This window comes from Pseudorasbora parva, chromosome 20 (genome assembly GCF_024679245.1).
Source record: "Pseudorasbora parva isolate DD20220531a chromosome 20, ASM2467924v1, whole genome shotgun sequence".
Lineage (NCBI taxonomy): Eukaryota > Metazoa > Chordata > Actinopteri > Cypriniformes > Gobionidae > Pseudorasbora > Pseudorasbora parva.
Genome location: NC_090191.1, coordinates 29,492,524 through 29,511,999, shown reverse-complemented (window position 1 = coordinate 29,511,999; position 19,476 = coordinate 29,492,524). Strand labels below are relative to the sequence as shown.

The 19,476-nt window shown below is 35.4% G+C and overlaps 3 protein-coding genes across 4 annotated transcripts; 2 read left to right on the top strand and 1 right to left on the bottom strand.

Moving 5' to 3' along the window:
• The first annotated feature begins 83 nt into the window (after window positions 1-83).
• spx (spexin hormone) lies at window positions 84-1,713 on the top strand. Of its 2 annotated transcripts, XM_067427303.1 has the most exons (5): window positions 84-716; window positions 957-1,037; window positions 1,197-1,254; window positions 1,325-1,387; window positions 1,526-1,713. In XM_067427303.1, the coding sequence occupies exons 1-5, from the start codon at window positions 711-713 to the stop codon at window positions 1,624-1,626; spliced, it is 309 nt and encodes a 102-aa protein (XP_067283404.1). In that variant the 5' UTR covers window positions 84-710; the 3' UTR covers window positions 1,627-1,713. The 2 variants fall into 2 exon arrangements, with proteins under 2 accessions (XP_067283404.1, XP_067283403.1); XM_067427302.1 differs by having other exon boundaries at window positions 84-1,037.
• A 132-nt stretch (window positions 1,714-1,845) lies between these two features.
• gys2 (glycogen synthase 2) lies at window positions 1,846-16,742 on the bottom strand. The gene is made up of 16 exons (XM_067427301.1): window positions 16,395-16,742; window positions 14,913-15,094; window positions 14,137-14,328; window positions 13,835-14,020; window positions 11,543-11,687; window positions 11,338-11,455; window positions 10,677-10,797; window positions 10,442-10,548; window positions 8,953-9,012; window positions 8,543-8,621; window positions 6,407-6,520; window positions 5,962-6,088; window positions 5,770-5,865; window positions 5,486-5,649; window positions 5,261-5,341; window positions 1,846-3,312 (listed from the first exon to the last, which is right to left on the bottom strand). The coding sequence occupies exons 1-16, from the start codon at window positions 16,513-16,515 to the stop codon at window positions 3,097-3,099; spliced, it is 2,109 nt and encodes a 702-aa protein (XP_067283402.1). The 5' UTR covers window positions 16,516-16,742; the 3' UTR covers window positions 1,846-3,096.
• Window positions 16,743-18,860: 2,118 nt separating this feature from the next.
• On the top strand, window positions 18,861-19,461 carry kiss2 (kisspeptin 2). The gene is made up of 2 exons (XM_067427519.1): window positions 18,861-19,000; window positions 19,082-19,461. Exons 1-2 carry the CDS (start codon window positions 18,898-18,900, stop codon window positions 19,357-19,359), a joined length of 381 nt encoding a protein of 126 aa, XP_067283620.1. The 5' UTR covers window positions 18,861-18,897; the 3' UTR covers window positions 19,360-19,461.
• Window positions 19,462-19,476: the final 15 nt, after the last annotated feature.

Genomic DNA, 19,476 nt, shown 5'->3' with positions numbered 1-19,476 from the left:
TGTACCAATTAAGTATATATATATATATATATATATATATATATATATATATATATATATATATATATATATATATATATATATATATATATAATTCTGTGAATCAGAAGAATGGCAAATGGTGTTTTCAGTATCTTGAACTTTTACAGTGAGGAATTTTCTTCTTTAACCTAATTTTTACTGTGCCACACAAGGTTGTTTCTTATCCATTATTTCCTTCTAGAAGATACATAAATTGCAAGCAATTTGGGGGCAAAGCCCAGCAGATATATATGGGAAACCCTTTCAGCCACTCACTGTTCATTCATAAAAAACGATTAGCTGGTGTATTTAAGACGCTTCATTGCTGAAGGTGTAAACATATCAATACTTTCTGCCCTCTTCTTTTCATCAGTTACTATTAAAAGTGCACATGAATGGAAATTTCCTTTCGGCGGAGCTGCAAAGCATCCTAGCTTACAGATGCTTGTTTTTTCAAACGTCATAGCAATAAAGTAGGTTTATTATTTTTAAAGGAAGGGTTAACTAATCGCTCTGAAAGGTTCGTGGTCCGGCCCCATCGTGAATCAATGGGACTTGACCTATAGCTGAAGACTAATTCATTCAACATTCCCCCACCCTGATGATTATAAATATCAAGGACAGACTTCACAGTTTTCACTCTTGATCTTGCCTCTGAGACTCAACAGCTGAAGAGGACGTCTGACACTATGAAAGTAAGTCCACATTCATGCTTGCAGCCTCAAAATATTTTAGCAATTAACTTACAACTAGATTGAATATAAAAAAAATAGGGTGAAGTGACTACCAGGAATTGAATCATTGTAATATTAGTAATTTTAATACTTTTATGCAAAATATAATTAACATTGAAAAGAGGCTTTACTCAATGTTATAGAAGGCTAATTGCACTGCACTTGGAAATGATCAATTTGAACATGACTTCACCTTTCCAGGATTTAAGGACTCTTGCGGCGTACGCACTTGCGCTGTTACTTCTGGCAACATTCGTGTCCCATTCCTGGAGTGCGCCCAAGGTAATGAGATCCATGATGTTATACTTTATTTTCTTATTAAAACATTTGATATTTTAATTTTAAAATTTCACTCACATTTTTCTAAATAAATATTTTATATTTTAATATAAAACTTTACTCTGCTCTATATGAATCAACTTTTTTAAATTTGTATTAAAGGGCAGTTTTCAGCGTCGGAATTGGACTCCCCAAGCCATGTTATATCTGAAGGGAACACGTAAGTTACTGCTGTTTTTCAACCATATCTGTGTCTAAATTGCATATATGATCCATTTTGTTTATTATAGAGGGGCGGCGCTTTGTGTCAGAAGACAGAAATGAAGGGGACTTGTATGACACAATACGCTTGGGTATGAATTATTCATTACTTAAAATTTGTAAGCTAAACTGTTATCTATGCATGGTGAGACTACATGTAGCATGCAACTCTAAGTATTGATGTTCATTGAAGCATGACGACTAATGTAAAGTGTAAACTCTCTCTACAGAGTCACGCAGCCAAAACACAGAAAACCTGAGCATCTCTAAAGCGGCTGCATTTCTCTTAAATATTCTCCAGCAAGCCAGAGACGAGGTTGAGCCTTACTGAAACCAGCTCGAACAACTCACTCTTACATCTGAATCATGTGGAATTTAATGTTTTCAACTTCATCCTCAGCTACGATGAAACCCGTGTTTAACTTCTCTCAAGGTTCATCACTGTTATATTTAGACTCGAGTACCGTATGTATGTTTCCAGATTGTTTGTATCATTCCGCTTGGACTTGTATTGTAGTGATGATTTAAGTAAACACAAAAGAGCAAAGACTGATTTTTAAGGTGTTTTAATTTCTTTTTGTTTTATTTCAGGTGAAATAATGTGTTATTTTGGGAAAAGAGACTATTTATGATGATTGGAAATCTGTGTAATATAAATTAACTGTACAGATTGTTTTCCCTTTTCATTTTCTCAAGTTAAATCAAAAATTGAATGGTCTGTAAAATACATATATGAGAATGTGAACTTTTTCTCAACTAATTAAACTAAATTTGCACTGATAACTGCTACAGTGAGTAAGACTTTTGTTGTAACAAGGTGTAGTTTGTATAATTACAGTGTAACTATACGACTGTTTTCATTAGGGTTTGGCTTAGTTTCTTATAAGTATGCATAATTTACATAGTCAGTACAAGGACACTAAAATTGACAACTTTTTAATAAAAATGGATGGGATGTTTTGCATTTCTGCACATTAATGTTAACGACATACTTTGGAAATATATAAAAGTATGTTATGAGGGGGAGGGGCATATCAGACTTTTTTTTTACTATGTTTTCTCTTTTACAGCCTCATGGCAACAATATATATTTATACCAATTTTAGTGGTAAGATTTAACCAACAAAAAAATCCAGATTTCCCACTAATATCTCACCAGTGGAACATACATGATATTTCATACAGTGGACTGTTAAACAGTGAATATGTTTTTTGTTTGCTATATTTTTTCTTACATACTGCATTATCAGTAAAGCATTATGAATAATAAAGACAATGGCTTTAATGGAACCAAGATGACAAATGAGTAATTTTCAGCATTTTCTACTTTAAATGTCCTTGTTCCAGTGTAATTATACATTTAAGTTCTGAGTAATAACAATTAACTACATGTACTTAGTATATTAGAGTTTCTTCGTTTAGTATTTTTAGAGGGTTAGAGTTTTGTTTAGGATTAAATGTATTTGTATAATGTGTAGTTATTACTACAGTACCTGTAAATTAAAGTGTTTAGTCGTCACATTTTATATGCACTTGCTATAGTAATATCAGTAAATTATGCATTAAACCTAAATAAACCCTATTTTACCCTAAACCCTTATAGTAAGTACATGTTACTTACATGTATATTACTCAGTATTTTAATGCACACTATAATTACACTGTAACAAAGTGTAAGCCATGTTCTCAGACTTTTGGACACCACTGAATGTTAAAGATATGTTCTTATTCATACTTTAGTGATATCAATCCATTTGAAAGCTGTAGCCCATTCTCTAAGGGTAGCAGGAGGGTGCGGATCTTAATTCCCATTTTCCAGCGGTTGTATCCTCTTACCCTCATCAGGCTCTGCACCCAGAGTGAAAGGTGCCTTGATGTTCTGCCTGTCCCTCTCGGCCTCCTCGTCTTCGTCATAGGTGTCGTCATCTTCCTCATCGCTGTGGTGAGGGGTGGAGTGGAGGGAAGCCGACGGGGATGGAGGGACGGAGGAGGGTCGGGGGTAACGAAAACCTTGTGTCTGGGCGAACAAAAAGATTCAGTCACTCATACAGATTCTGATATAATGGTAAACGAGTGACTCATTTCAAAATGAGTCATAATTACATTAGAGACTTATTGATTTCATGCATATGCCAGATGTATCGGTCTAACACTTTAATTTCCTCTGTGTGTGTAGTGTTTGTGAAGCATATGTGTAGAACTGAGTGAGCTCGAATGGGAATCGAATCATTTTCCTGAGCAGGTAAATGTTATCCTGTCAATTAAACTCAAGAACGAAGCTCAACCGCGGTGCATCCTCATCACTCAGGACAGGAGTGTTTGGCGTCATACAGTACATTCAATTACACTCGGATTTTGAGAGCAGAGAAATGAGGTGAAAGTCGATATGAAGTTTTTGCTCCTCATCAGCATTAACCTGTGATAATTATTTAATGATGTCTATGGATGATGTCAAATATGCGTATCTTTGAGCGATTTTTGGAAGGGAGGTTATTTCTTACCCAAGATGTTTTTCACTTTGCCCTTCACACACACACACACACACACGCACACGTCTGGTTCATTATCTTTGTGGGACTCTCCATAGACTTAATAGTTTTTATACCGTACAAACTGTACATTCTATCCCCCTACACTGCCCCTGCCCCTAAACCTACCCATCACAGGAAACATTCTGCATTTTTACTTTCTCAAAAAAACTAATTCTGTATGATTTTGAAAAGTGGGGACCACTGGCTGATCCCCACAATCTCAGGTTTTACCATCCTTATGGGGATATTTGGTCCCCACAATGTAATATAAACAAGGACACACAAACACACAAGGCTGAAGTAAACTGCATACGAGCCTTTGAAATGCACAAGAAAAATGAAACATGCACAAATCTAAAGATCGATTTTTCCTGCAAATGTCATATTAGGGACTCTGTATGGGAAATCTAAGTTTTTTAAAAAATCAGTAGATTTTATGAAAAGTCTTTTAGGTTTTTTATTTTGTTGGCAAAAATAATGCATATACTTAGACACTACTAAACGTTTAAGTCGGTAAGATTTTGGAATGTTTTTGAAAGAAATCTGGTATGCTAACCAAGGCTGCATTTAACAAAAATACAGGAAAAAAAAACCCATAATATACTGAAATATCATTTAAAATAAAAATAACTTGCCTATTTGAATATATTGTAAAATATATTGTGTAATTCAGGTGACCAAAGCACAATTTCTAGCAACATTACTCGAGTCTTTAGAGTCACATGATATATTCATTTTAAAATCACATTGAGTCACATATATTCTAATATGATGATTTGCTACTCAAGAAAAATGTCTTCTTATTAATGTATGCTGCCAATTATTTTTGCATTAGATGCCTAATATTGTTTTTGTAAGAACAGCATTTCTGTAGAAATGTAATATTGTCAGTTTTGATCAATTTAATGCATCCTTGAGTAAAGCTGCTGTCTGTAACTTTTTTTTTTGTCTTCAAGATTTACAGAAATTATATAAAGAGAATGTACAACATGAATCCATTTTCCAAACCGTGTATTTGTCTTACCCTGAATAATTATGGTACACTTATAATAACTATTATTATTGGGACTATTTCAGGCCAGACTGTTAGAAGCCGCTGCGGAGGAGCACAGTCTCTGCGTGACTCGCCATAGACATAAACAGAGAGAAGTAGCTCCGGCTACAATGTTCTTCCGCAAGACGCATGCAGTTCTGCTTAGTAAGCGCTAGAGCGCAAAAAGTTACACACTGCATCTTTAATAACTGTATTAATTTCATTAAAATACTGACCCCAAACTTTCAAATGGTGGTGTATAAACTGTCCTTGACCTTTAGGTTTATATAAGATGATAAAACTAAGCACACAGCTTACAAGTAGTACAGCATTGTGTTCTCAATGTCAGTGCTAGAGCATTAATGTGCATCTGAGAGAGTTTGAGTGTTAGCAGGGCTCACCGATGGGAGGTTGAGATGCTCCATTTTGAATTTAGAAGGGAAGGATCTGCTGAGGGCCAGATGCCTGGCGTTCATGTAGAACTGAGCAGAGAAACGCCGCATGTCATTTGATAAAGAAAACATGCCTATTATCGGATGCAAACTAACCAATGTTTTTTTACACCATATTAACCAATGAAATAAAGGTGTCACACCCCGAGTGCTCAGAGCTGAGGAGATACTCACCCGTCCGAGGTATCGCCAGTCCAGCAGGTCAGAGAGTCTCTCCGTTCGGTTGCGCTGGATTATTCGCTGTCTGCGTGACTTTTGGCAGAATGAGAACATGAACTGAGTCAGCTGGTTACACGACTCGTCTGCAGAACGGAATCGCCGATCCACTATGTAGATTCCTACAACCGTGATTTAGTCAAAATATGTGACGTAATGTAATTAAAACAACATATTGATAATACAAATTAAGCTGTGCAAAAAGTTTTGGAAAGCAGTGACTCGATTAATGATTCACTCACCATATTCAGACGGGTCGGAGACATGTTCCTCCATGAAGCAGCCAAACCCTGATAGATTGGTGGTCACGCTGGGAATTCCCATTACAGTGCACTCACCTGAACATTCGAATGTCAATATTTAGTAGGTGAAAACAAAGCTGAATGCAAGATTGTGACAGAATCAAAGATGTAAACAAGCGTTGTGTGTGAAACCTGGCGTGTAGCCCCATGGTTCATAGTATGATGGAAACACTCCAAGATGGCAGCCGCGCACAAACTCCTCATAGTCCATGGGCAGCAGGGGACTGGTGGAGGACAGGAACTCCGGATGGAAGATGATCTGACAATTACCGACAATTAATACATTGAGGCCAAACATACACCCCTTTTTATAGAGATTTACCACAATCAATCAATAGAACACATCTTTAATGCATCATGTGATGCACTCAACATGATCTCAAGACAACCTGGCCTTCAACATGGACATTCAGGGCTTAATTATAAGTATGACTTGGGGTCAGGAGTAAAAACAGAAACACGCGGTGATACAGATGTGCTTTTATGCTTGCAAGCATCAGCATTTTTTAATATGAATTCTGCCATGCACGACTTGCTGTTAAAAATCTACTGAGGTCAGACATAGTGAACTGCACACCTTCACTCGGTCATTGCGTCCATTGAAGAGGCCGATTCGGCGGATGTTGCTCAGGATGGGGTCTGTGGAGTCATCCAGCATGTTGTGAGTCGTTACTGGAGGGAGAGAGTGTCTCTATGAAGGACAAAGACATGAATGTTACTGTGGGTGAGTGTATTTGTCAATGGAAGTGTATGAAAAGTTAACAAATAAATAAAATGAGCGATCAATAAGCAGTCGTTGAATATAAATCATGAGGATCAAAGTTTAGAAACTCCATTTAAGATTTTTTTTAAAAACTTACCATCAAAATTGGGTGCCTCTACTGTTTTTACCTGCACCATTTCAATGGTTTCTGATATACATTATTCTTGCTATTAAATTCCAGAGACTGAGTCACTCATAGGCAAAGAGTGAATGGACTTTAACTCTCCAGAAACATTAGGCTCATTTTTTACTCTCATTACTTCTTTATAAACAAACACCAACACTAACAGATCAATATCTTTCCTTCAGTAGCTCTCTGAAATATTGATACCCAAATAAATCTAACCGGAGTGGCTGTATATTGACGTTCTGCTCATAACGCTGCCATTAAGAAGCCACAGAATAAATCTCAGTTCCACATTCAATCTATCGACCGCAGACAGTCAGGTTAAATACGTCACTGAGGTCTGTAACACAGCCGCTCCGCCAGTAATCTAGTAGAATGATGCAGGGGATTCCTCCACAGATTTACAGAGGCTTAGTATGTCGATATTTACTATAACCTCAGCCTGACCTTTGATTAGAGCCCATTCATACAAACCGGATGAATGAAAACATTTACTCATTAGTTTAGAGACGTCTATCTTTAGACCCATATCCTAGCTTGTCCTCAAAAGGACATATTCATTAGATTAGCTTTTTACACAATACATTAAATCGAGCTAGTGTAAAGTTTAATACATGAGGGTAATGTCGTGTTTCATCCTGAAAGGGTTTATTTTGTTATAATGACCAGATGACTGTATGTTATCCTTGTTTCATGACTACTTATCAGTTAAATATGCACATAAAATGGTAATTAGAGTTTAAATTATTTTAGCATATGAGAAGAGAGCATGTTGTAATGCAAGAGACATGAACATGTCTCAAATAAAGAGATTGGATGACATGCATAACCGTCATTTAGTGATCGTCACACAAAAAACCTATATCAATGTGTACATTTAAAAATAAGAATGTGACAAATAAAGATATTTAAAATTTTTGATTTAATTCATGTTTAAAAATGCAGTCAAATGTAACCAATATAAAACCGTTCAATCAATTCTGAATGTTAATTTTAATTTGCTAAATTTGATTTTTTTTGAGCATTTGAGCATTATCAGTTTGAGTATGTAAGAGTAGCCAATGAACTTAAATATTAACTAAATTACCAGTTTTATATCTGTAATAACAATGGCTAAATATAGGAAGACATATTAGCACTATTTGGATATTTTCCAACTTTAAAAACTATATAATAACCTATATCTATAAATACTATAAAATATATATAAACACTATATAGATTATAATTATTATATTGTTTTTAAAGTTGAAAAATTCTTCATTAATGCTAATAGAATTGTGCATTTAAAAATCCAAGAAATATTAAATTTTAAAAAAGTCTTCTTATATTTAGCCATTGTAATATATACACAAATATACATGTATATATTTTTGCATATATCATATTTGCATGTACATATACATATTATATACTGTATAAATATATATAAAATATTAATTATATACATGCATGTTGGTGTATTTATATATACATAATAATTATACACCGTACGTACATAAATATTAAGTAAACACAAACTTTTATTATGGAAGAGATTAATCGATTTGATAAATCTCACTTGATTTAAGTGAACGACAAATCATATTTCATTATTCTTTTCAACACATAATTCTATTAACATAAATTATATTAATCTAAAACGATCTATAAATAATATAAAATATCCATTCATCCATCTTACTATCCATCCATCCATCTATATTCCCTATATACAGAGTGAGCGTTAAACCATAATTAAAAACCCCTAACCAGAATGTTTTAGGTATGTAATACACTGATGGCCTCTTGTGATGTAAGAATTGTGTAACATTTTGTCTGACCTGTGTTGCATAAATGGCCCTCTTCATGATTGTGAAATCATCTCTGTCCAGGATTTTGCTCATGTCTGGGATCTCACCCCTGTGAACACAGGAGAGCTTCATTAGATGAGATCCTACAAACACACACACCACCTTCCTCAATAATCACACATGGGAAATGACCTATTGACATCACACAATGTCATTACAAATATCCTACAATCTGACAACTCCCAGAGGAAGTGCAGTGTACTCTCATCAACACTTGGTAAAAACTGTGAAATATCAACACCTGAAGGTTACGCAGCCACTCCAGTTTATAACATCAGATGTTCATACTCACTCTTCATCATCACATACTGACAGCATTTACGGGTCACATCAATTTTGAGCCCTGTCAGGTCTGACGGAGGGGAGTGGAAATGACCAACCTTAACAAGCTCTCGTAAAGCTTTTTGCCAAACTTCTCCTTCACCGACTGAGCTGTGTCCCTGAGAGACAGACAAAAGATATATTGGAGAAGTCTTGCACACTAAAGCCATCTGAAAAGAAGAACCATTTCCTTTTTTATTGCTTAATAAATATGATTAGTATAGTTAGTGGGTAATCTGATCCAGCATCAGGGTTCATTACTAGTGTTATGAGCTACGAGGAATAGAAACTATCCAAAATGAACTCTCGGCCCATTAGTAAAATAGAAAAAGTGGTAGTAAAAATTGCCAATGCTTTGGCAAGTGGAAGGTAACTGGTAACACTTTACACTAAGGTCTCATTACTTAACATTAATTAATGCATTAACAATATCATAACAATGAGCAATGCATTTGTTACAGTATTTAACAGTGTTAGTTAACTGTTCATTGTTATTTAATGTTAGATCAGGTCCATTAAATAATATTAAAAGATACAACTTTTTAATAATGTACTAGTAAATTGATTTCATAAATACATTTTTCCACTGTTAATTCATGTTAACTAACGCAGTTACTGATATTAACAAATGTAACCTTTTTGTAAAGTGTCACCAGGAAAGTGTTATTTTAAAAGGAACATAATTGTATTAATTGTACATTAAATGTATTAATAATAATAATGATATTTAAAAACTGTTGAAGATTCTTTGTTCTAATTTTTTTTTTAAATCATGTAGTACTGCCATACGGAAGCAACAGAAGACACTTACATGTTTTCCAGAAGACAAATTATGTACAATTTACCTTGATCTTCAAATTCAATTTTTCCACCCACGATGCATTAATGCATCATGATTCCTTCTGGAATCATGATTTTTTTTTTGTTTGAATTGTAGTGTTTGAGTCCCTAAATTGTCTTCGGTGTGAAATGATGGATCTCAAAATCATACAGTCACTGCTGGAGAAGGTTTAAATATGCAAAAGCTGCTGGAAAACTGAAAAATGTGCAGGACCTGGAGGGTTTTTCTGAAGAGTGTTGGGCAGTTTAACTGCTCAGGACAAACAAGGGACTCATGAACAACCATCACAAAACAAAAAAACAGTCGTGGATCACCAAGGTAACGACAAACAGTAGTAAGAATCAAGGTTATATATATATATATATATATATATATATATATATATATATATATATATATATATATATATATATATATGTATATAACCTTGATTCTTACTACTGTATATATATATATATGAAGAGTTAAAAGGCAACAATGATTGAATGCTCTCCGCATATAGTATACGTTCATAAAATACTTCAAATCTTCAAAAATCACTTTAAATCCACTAAATCCCAGCATCAGCCCATTCAGAAGTACCAGTACTTAGGTAGAAGCCAATTCATGGAAGCCTGACAAAAATGCTTGTTTTAAAGATGTCTGTGTGTCTGTGTGCGTGTTAAGATTATTAATGGCAAAGGTTATATACTCGAGCGGTTACACACCACATTTGCTTGCGTACAGCCTGTCCTTTAAGAGACTCCACGTTGAAGTTGTTGGTTTTGGCAGGCATGATAAAGAACACAACCACTGTAACATCACTCTTATGAACCTGTTAGCCATAAAACAAATCAATGCAATCAATAATGAACATCTTTTGCTTTGACTGTATGTTTAAAATAGATCAAATTATATTTTTTAACAAAGAAACTGTAAGTGTACAGCAGTGACTGTTCATACCCTTAGCAAGTAGTTTAATCTGGACAGAGATTCGAGGAACAGGTCTGCTCCTTTATTAGAAAACTCATATCGTCCTGCGATGAAAAAGAACAGGGTCTTTTCCAGATTAAAGTCCAGATGACTGCCAATGAAAAGAGATCATTTAAAAAAGTGATCAGTACAAATATTTTATTTTACGTGTGGGATTTTGTGAAATATCAGGGCACAAATGTTAATGGGTATAACATAGGTATTACAAGGAGAGGGTGAAATATGAGGACATTACCCATGTCCCCATTTTTCAAAAGGCTTATAAATCATACAGAATGAGTTTTTTTTAGAAAGTAAAAATGCAGAAAGTTTCCTGTGATGGGTTGGTTTAGGGGCAGGGGCAGTGTAGGGGGGTAGAAAATACGGTCTGTACGGTATAAAAACCATTGCGCCTATGAAATGTCTCCACATTTAAAAAACAAACAAACATTTTATCGTGTGCGTGTGTATGTGGTTGTGTGTTTTCCTTGTGGGGACATTTTAAAAACAGTTTATAAATCATACTAAGTGATGTTTTTTGCAGAAAGTTTTCTGCTATGGGTAGGTTTAGGTGTGGGTAGGGTTAAGTATAAAATTATTACAGTATAAAAATCGTATATGAAATATCCCCATAAAACATGAAAAAACTAACCCATAGAAGTGACCTCTTACAAACTCCTGGATCTTGGCTTTGTTCATGGAGTGCAGGTTCTGGAACTCATGCATGGCTGAGAACTTCCTAATATTCAGGCCGTTTGGGGTGACGACATCTGCAAGGGCCGTGCATTCAAATACGGCATTTTCAACATCATGTATTTAGAAGCTCATTATAGGGCAGATGAGGGGCTTTCTAATACCTGGCTGTCTATGGAGCATATGACTGGCTTCCACAGCTGTAATCTGGGACACGGTAGTGAAGACGTGTGCGCAGTGAACAGCAGCCCTCTCCAAACAGTATCGATGGTAGATTTGCCTCTCTCCTGCCTCTTGGTCTACGTTAAACTGCATGAAATAAAACATAAGTTAGAATAGTTAGAAGTAGATAGATGTAGTTAGAATAGTCTTATTCATCCATTTTTCATAAAAAAACAATGCAATATTCATTTAAATAAATTCAGAGCTCCCCCCCATCAGCAGGTGAAGGAAGTCTCTCTGGGGCCAATAGGCGATAGCATCTGTAAATCATAAGATGCTGTCAATTATTCTTCAGTCAACCCCTGCAACCTTCAGGCATGATGACCTTTATGCTCACTACACCAGCCCCAATTATCACTGCACACACTCTCACTTGCTCAGTTCCACCTCTAATAAGTGTTCGCTACTACACCAACTAACATGATTGATTTCTGTGGGGCACACTTTAAATAGTAGACAAATGTGTGGGACGTAGTGTTTGTTTTTAATTGTAATATTCTGTAAAAATAGGCGAAATTTTGTTTATGTATACAATACAGACACTGTGTTACGAGGATAAGGTACAGAATATAAACACTACCGGTCAAAAGTTCAGGGTCAGTAAAATGTTTTTGTTTTTAAAGAAATTAACGCTAATATTCAGTAAGGATGAATTAAATGGATGAATCAAAAGTGAGAGTAAAGACATTTATAATGTTTCAAACGATTCCCATTTCAATTTCCTGCTGTTTCTATTAATCAAAGAATCCTGAGGAAACTAGGTCACAGCTTTTACAAAAGATAAATATATATATAAACAGCAAAAATGTGTTCAACAGTGATAATAAAAATATTTCTTGAGCAGCAAATTAGCATATTGCAATTATATATCATGCGGTCATGCATAGGATCATGCGGTCATGCTGAAAATTCAGTTTTGACATCACAGGAATAAATTACATTTTAAAATAAATTAAATAGAAAACAATTATTTGAAAATGTAATAATATTTCACAATATTAATGTTTCTACTGTATTTTTGATCAAATTAATTAAATTAAAGAGACTTCTTTCAAAAAAAAAAAATGTAAGTCTTACCTAACGCTAATTTTTGACGGTTGTGTGTGTGTGTGTGTGTGTGTGTGGGCGTGTAATCCCTACGTTATGGGGACAAAATGTCCCCACAAAGATGGCAATATCCGAAATCCTTGTCCTTGTGGGGACATTTTTAGGTCCCAATGAGGAAAACATCTTATAAATCGAGGTTTTTTTGAGAAAGTAAAAATGCAGAAAGTTTCCTGTGATGGGTAAGTTTAGGGGCAGTGTAGGGGGATAGAAAATACAGTTAGTACAGTATGAAATCCATTACGCCTATGGAAAAGTCCCCATAAAACATGGAAACACTACGTGTGTGTGTGTGTGTGTGTGTGTGTGTGTATCAGGGGCGGATTAACACATAGCCTAAATTAGGCTGTAGCCTAGGGCCCATGTGATCAAGGGGCCTCTGTTCACCAGTTTTTGCAAATATTTTCTGATTAATTTATTTCTGCATTAGTAATTACTAGTGTTACTGGATTGATGTTGTAAAATAACAGGCAGTTGATGAGTGCACGGCACGCATGACAGATTCATGTTACATCACACCTCCCAGCGTCAGTTTCAGCTGTAAACTCACACCACACCTGTGTTGTGCTGAATTTTGCCTAATCCTAACCCCACCCCAACACCTAAACTTAACTATACCGGAGACTCAATGGGGTAATGACCTGCCGGTGGTCAGAATTCAGCACAACACTAGTCACCAATGCTCCTTATCCTTATCTAAACTAGAACTTGTCAAGAATAGGTACTGTTAATATATACTTGTACTGTTACTTAAAATGAAAAACTAATTGTGGCTATTTAAGTTTTTTTAATTAAGCAAAAAATATATTGTGAAATATTATAACAATTTAAAATAACTGCTTTCTATCTGAATATATTTTAAAATGTTATTTATAACTGTGATGGCAAAGCTGAATTTTCAGCATCATTACTACAGTCTTCAGTGTCACATGATCCTTCAGAAATCACTCTAATATGCTGATTAATTATTCCAAACTATTGACCAGTAGTGTATATCGCCATGTATATATATATTGTAATGCAATATTAGATTATGTAGGGGGGCCTTCGAATAATGTGTTGGACAGTGAAGGGCCTTCAAGTCAAAAAGGTTGAGAACCACTGCTGTACAGTGGGAAACATATCCTCACCTTGTCCAGATTGTTGTAGAAGTCTGCATTACCAGCACACAAGTACCGCCCAAGTAGGGTGGCGTGTGTGGTAAAAATAGTTGCCAGGGGAATCTTGCGGGAACGGCTCAGCACAAGTCCTGTCCCAGCCTGCCATTCGTGGAAATGAGCGATAACGTTGGGCTTGTCGTGAAGTTGGTCTGTTAACTGCAGAAGGAGACAGACAGGTTTAATATCATCAGCAAATTAATCATAATGTCTACATCAAACCTTAAAGCTACAGCTAAAAATCACACTTAGATGGTTTTTAGTGTAAAGTTTACCTCCTTGAAGAACCAGGCCACAAGAGAACCAAAGAGGAGTGAGTCGTTGGCCTCTCTGTCGTGATAGGGCAGCCCGATGCTGCAAGAGTTCCACAGATCCCCCTTCCAGCGGTCCAGGTTCCAGGCAGCTGCCCCAATATCAAAGAGGATGACGTACGGACTGCCCTCAATCAACCAACGACCAAAGTGAACCTGCATATAGAGGAAGATGGCATAATTGGTATTCTTGTTAGAATCTATTAAATTAAATGCATCAGAAAAAGAGTGCTTTGCTGACCAAAGTCACAGGGCTAAAGACATTTGTGAGTATGTGTGAGACTATGTGTGAGTATATATATATATATATATATATATATATATATATATATATATATATATATATATATATATATATATATATATATACTCACACATTCCAGGGCCTAGAACAAAGGAATGTATTAAATAAAATAACCTAAAATAATTGCGCAATGCCTTTGCTGGTGCTGTTTCAGGGATCCTCTAGCATCATCTTCTGGTCAGAATGAGACTAAGAAAATGAACACAGCTACATATCTTTTTTATACCCAGGCCAGGATACCCTGTTGAATACATTTAAAAGTCGCCTTATTTCCTGTCTACTTTAATACTATCATCTGCTTCTGTTAGAGCAGGTGTGTTGACGCTAGAACAGCTTTTTGTTAATTGGACAAATAACTAAACCCACAATAAAACTGCGCAGGGCCTATGTGTGTGATGTGAACGTGATATGACATCAAAACCTGTATATGCAATACCTGACAACCGTTGTTGGTCAAGGAATCCATGGCGGCTTTGATGGCTTGGCTTGGAGGTTCACATTTTTCCACCTGGGTCTTGAAGTTGTGTTCGTAGTAGGGTCCCATCATAAAGTAGTTCTCGCCCCATTCGTCCACTGTGATCTTTGCTTTAGTCTGAATAACAGTATATATACCTCCCACTGTAAATGTAAACATAAATAAATCAATCAATAAAAAGGCTAAACTAGTTAACTAAATACATTTGATTAAAGATAATACATTTCATAAAAGAAGTAATAAAATAAATACATTTAATTAAAATAAACACTTCTAAAATATAAATATATAAATACATTTTTATTTAAACAATAAATACAGAACAGTACTACAGAAAAATATTTTAAAAAACGATGTAACTTATTTGACCTATTTATAATATAAATGTTTCAATAGTATTAATTGGGATTATATATATATATATATATATATATATATATATATATATATATATATATATATATATATATATATTTGGATTTAAAAGATTGAAAATTGCCCTGCTCCAAAAAATTGGTCTAAAAATCTGGTTATTGATCTGAAGCTTAATGTTTAACCAGCTACATTGATACAAGAGTGTATGACGGCTGCACGCATGCATAGACTAAATGACAGCTCTGTCTTGTTGAACTATTTTCAAGTCTTCTGATAATGCGGTGAACAGTCTTGAGGTCAAATGTGTGCACTTTTAGGGGTTAAACACACAACTACTTTCTTGCTAAGCTTGCAATACATTTTAAAAAGCATGTGTGCTTGGTAAAGATAACGCAAACAAGATTTTGACAATTGTAAAGTGAGGGTTTGAGGTTATTATTTGAGGTTCAGCTTTGAGTACTTTTGGCCTAATGGAATTTTAGAAACTTTTTTAATTTGTGGCCTATGGACATACATGTGTCTAAGGTAAAATGTAAGTTTGTTTTATTTTTTCCCTTCTGAACCATCGTGAACATATTACATTAGATATATTTATGGGGTAACATGTTATTTTGATAGAACCATTAAGACATTCTGTTGACTATAAGTAACTTTGCAGCTAGACATGTCAACTAATTCTCATTAGAGTAGGCCTGTTAGTAGAGTATCTGTTCAATATCTGCTAACACATTATTTTGATTCTCCCACAACAGACATTGTACTGAGTACATGCCAGATGTAACATTATGTATAGTCCACAGAATTTTTAAAGGGACCATCAAATTAAATGTAATAAAATGGCCTAAATCTTTGCCTGAAAAAGAGAAATCTTATACCTAGGCATTTTATATATATATACAATTTTTATTTCTTTTTTTCATAAATTTTGACATTTTTTTAATTGTATATATATATATATATATATATATATATATATATATATATATATATATATATATATATATATATATATATATATATGTGCAAGCTAAAATATTACAATATCAAAACAATATCGTAGATTCTTACCCTTATTAGTTACTTCCCACGCGACCTCAAAGAGCAGGAGATCCTCAACAGGTAGACTCTCCTCTTCCCATACTGGAAGTCCACTTAATGAGGTTATTGACAAAGATCTGGACAGTCGCATCTCACAAACTTTTAATAATGTTTTTATCAGGTAAATGTAGTTGAAGATGCAAATAAAATAAAATACAAAATAATTCCAATGGGGGAGATTTACAATTAGCTATATGGTTGTAAAAGTAAAGAACCGACACGTGCACCTAAACAGCCAAATGCCAGGTTCTGGTTCTCTTTTAGGCACTTCGGCTCACTGTTAGATGTTGCTCGATCTCTTCCTCTAACCTTTAGTGAAGTCTAAAAAAATATATGCATGTGCACACTGTGATCTCGTGTCTGAAGTCCACTGAGATCAATGCGCGCGAACCCCTCTGACCTGGACGACACGTGCACACGCACCAACTGCTGCTACAAATAGCATATTTTAATGTATGTTTTTTTCGACGCCAGTCAGTAGGTCTATATAATAATAATAATAATAATAATAATAATAATAATAATAATAATAATCTGAGGAAAAATGGGGAAAGTAAATACACAAGTTATGACGCACGTCTACGCGCGTTTGACGTTTAACTGCTGAACAACTTTTGCTATTTTGTTTTATGGAGAAAATGCACTTTCAGCAGAGTCCAGAGTCTTTGTTGAAATAAACAGGATACATTAAAGTTCATGCAGCCAAAGCGATAGATAGATAGATAGATAGATAGATAGATAGATAGATAGATAGATAGATAGATAGATAGATAGATAGATAGATAGATAGATAGATAGATAGATAGATAGATAGATAGATAGATAGATAGATAGATCATTGAATTGAACTGTGGAATTCAACTCACCAACAAAGTGGTAGGCTACATAAAATCACAGGTCAGCACATGCTGAGGCGCATAGTATGCAGAAGTTGCCAACTTTCTGCAGAGTCAATGTCTACAGACCTCCAAACTTCATGTGGCCTCAGATTAGCTCAAGAACAGTGTGTAGAGAGGTTTATGAAATGGGTTTCCATGGCCAAACAGCTGCCTTACATCACCAAGTGCAATGCAAAGCGTTGGCTGATGTAAAGCACGCCGCCACTGGACTCTAGGACTGTTTTTCAGGGATTGGAAGGGGGAAGGGGGGAATACACGGAAGGGGGGAATGATGGCGGTGACATGGATGAGCAAGGTTGGTGTGGAGAAACTTGACTGGCCTGCATAGAGTCCTGATCTCAGCCCGATAGAACACATTTGAGATGAATTAGAGCGGAGACTGCGAGCAAGGCCTTCTCGTCCAACATCACCTGATCTCACAAATGCGCTTCTATAAAAATGGTCAAAAATTCCCATAAACACACTCCTAAACCTTGTGGAAAGTTTTCCCAGAAGAGTTGAAGCTGTTAGCCGCAAAGGGTGTAAATTCCATATTAAAGCCTACGGATTAAGAATCGGATGTCATTAAAGTTCATGCGCATGTTAAGGCATGCGTCACAAAACTTTTGGCAATATAGTGTACTTTTATCCTTTCAAAGAAGTAATGTTTTTTGTGTGTTTTGATGTTGTTGTAGAATTTCAATTAAATTATAGAAATAGAATTAAATCTTAACTACCGGTATAAACTTAAAATCACTGTCTAACTTTTGCTGATGATCTGTAGTACTTTAGGCTACTTGAGAAACGTGAGTAAAGGCAGTCCCTACGTCTTCAAAAGTGATATATATATATATATATATATATATATCATAACAAAATAAATGTTTCACTTTCAATAATTTCAATATATTTATATTTAGGATGTTTGTAGCATCACAAAAAAGAACAACAATCCTGAAGGCTAAGAGTAAAAAGCTTTTATCGGTGCTCCATCACAAATGTACTAAAAACCATCCGTCTTTTGCATAATTCATACTCACATGCAAGATAATGTTGTCAGCACTGACTCATTATGTCAGGAACATTTTCTTGTAGTTATGATATCCAGGTATCACCTTATTACAATGCCGAAGGCAAGATGACAATGAACGTTTACTATATTTTTCCTATGAACATGCAGTGAAATTGTACCATGATTATACACCATTATAGTGGCTCCATTCATGTTTTCCGGCTACAAGACCCTTACCCTGGCACAGAATGAGAGAAAACAAATTAAAATGTATGATGTGTATAAAAACACACAATGTGCTTTTGTTTGGTTTCACATCAAAACTTCAGCAGCTATTTGAATAATCGCAGTGTACAATTTACCACAGGATTTCCAAGAAAAGAAATTGTAACATTTTAACAGTTAAAATGCTCTGAATGAAACAGGGAGGTCCTGTATTTTACAAAGACTGTCATTCATGTAAAATAAGGTCAGAGGATGTCACCAGAAAAGCCTTATATTGAAGGAGAACAGCAGAGCATGGGTTTGTTCACTGAAGAGAGGAAGGCTCTGCTGTGCTCCATAAGCTTCACTATTCGGCAGTATGAAAATCAAGGCACTGATTCTCTTCCTGTCAGCAATGATCTGTCAGTCCACAGCTACAAGAGCACCATACACTGACATGGACACACCTGAGCCCATTCCAGGTAAGGTGATGTATTATAATCCAAATACATGATTAATTATTTTTAAAGAGTGCACTGAAAGGATTAGATCTTACTTTTCAGACTCCAAACAGACCTATCTCTCGATGGAGCGGAGGCAATTTGATGAGCCCAACGCTTCGGACGACGGACGCCTTTGCTTTTTCATCCAAGAAAAAGACGAATCGAGTAAGATTTCCTGCAAACATCGATTAACACGCAGTAAATTCAACTACAATCCGTTTGGGCTGCGTTTTGGGAAGCGAGATAAAGGGACAACTACTGACTCTGACAGACCCAACCACAAACACCTGCTGCCCATGATGCTTTTTTACCTGAAAAAACCATTAGAAACTTCGTGAAAATTCTCTTCATCTCATGGAAGGATATGGTTTGCTTGGTTGAAAACTGTGGGTAATTATTTCAGGCACGCTTTGCCTGTTATGCTGTTCTTATTTCTTAATCACGGGATTTTATGG

Bases quoted from the DNA above. Each gene is read 5' to 3' on its own strand.
- spx (XM_067427302.1), top strand. From the start codon at position 924: ATGATCAATTTGAACATGACTTCACCTTTCCAGGATTTAAGGACTCTT. The intron at 1,038-1,196 runs GTAATGAGATCC...TTTGTATTAAAG, and splicing joins ATTCCTGGAGTGCGCCCAAG to GGCAGTTTTCAGCGTCGGAA. The intron at 1,388-1,525 runs GTATGAATTATT...CTCTCTCTACAG, and splicing joins GTATGACACAATACGCTTGG to AGTCACGCAGCCAAAACACA.
- gys2 (XM_067427301.1), bottom strand. From the start codon at position 16,515: ATGCGACTGTCCAGATCTTTGTCAATAACCTCATTAAGTGGACTTCCA. The intron at 11,688-13,834 runs GTGAGGATATGT...TATTTCATGCAG, and splicing joins TCTACAACAATCTGGACAAG to TTTAACGTAGACCAAGAGGC. The intron at 5,866-5,961 runs GTTTCACACACA...TCGAATGTTCAG, and splicing joins ACCATGGGGCTACACGCCAG to GTGAGTGCACTGTAATGGGA.
- kiss2 (XM_067427519.1), top strand. From the start codon at position 18,898: ATGAAAATCAAGGCACTGATTCTCTTCCTGTCAGCAATGATCTGTCAG. The intron at 19,001-19,081 runs GTAAGGTGATGT...CTTACTTTTCAG, and splicing joins CACACCTGAGCCCATTCCAG to ACTCCAAACAGACCTATCTC.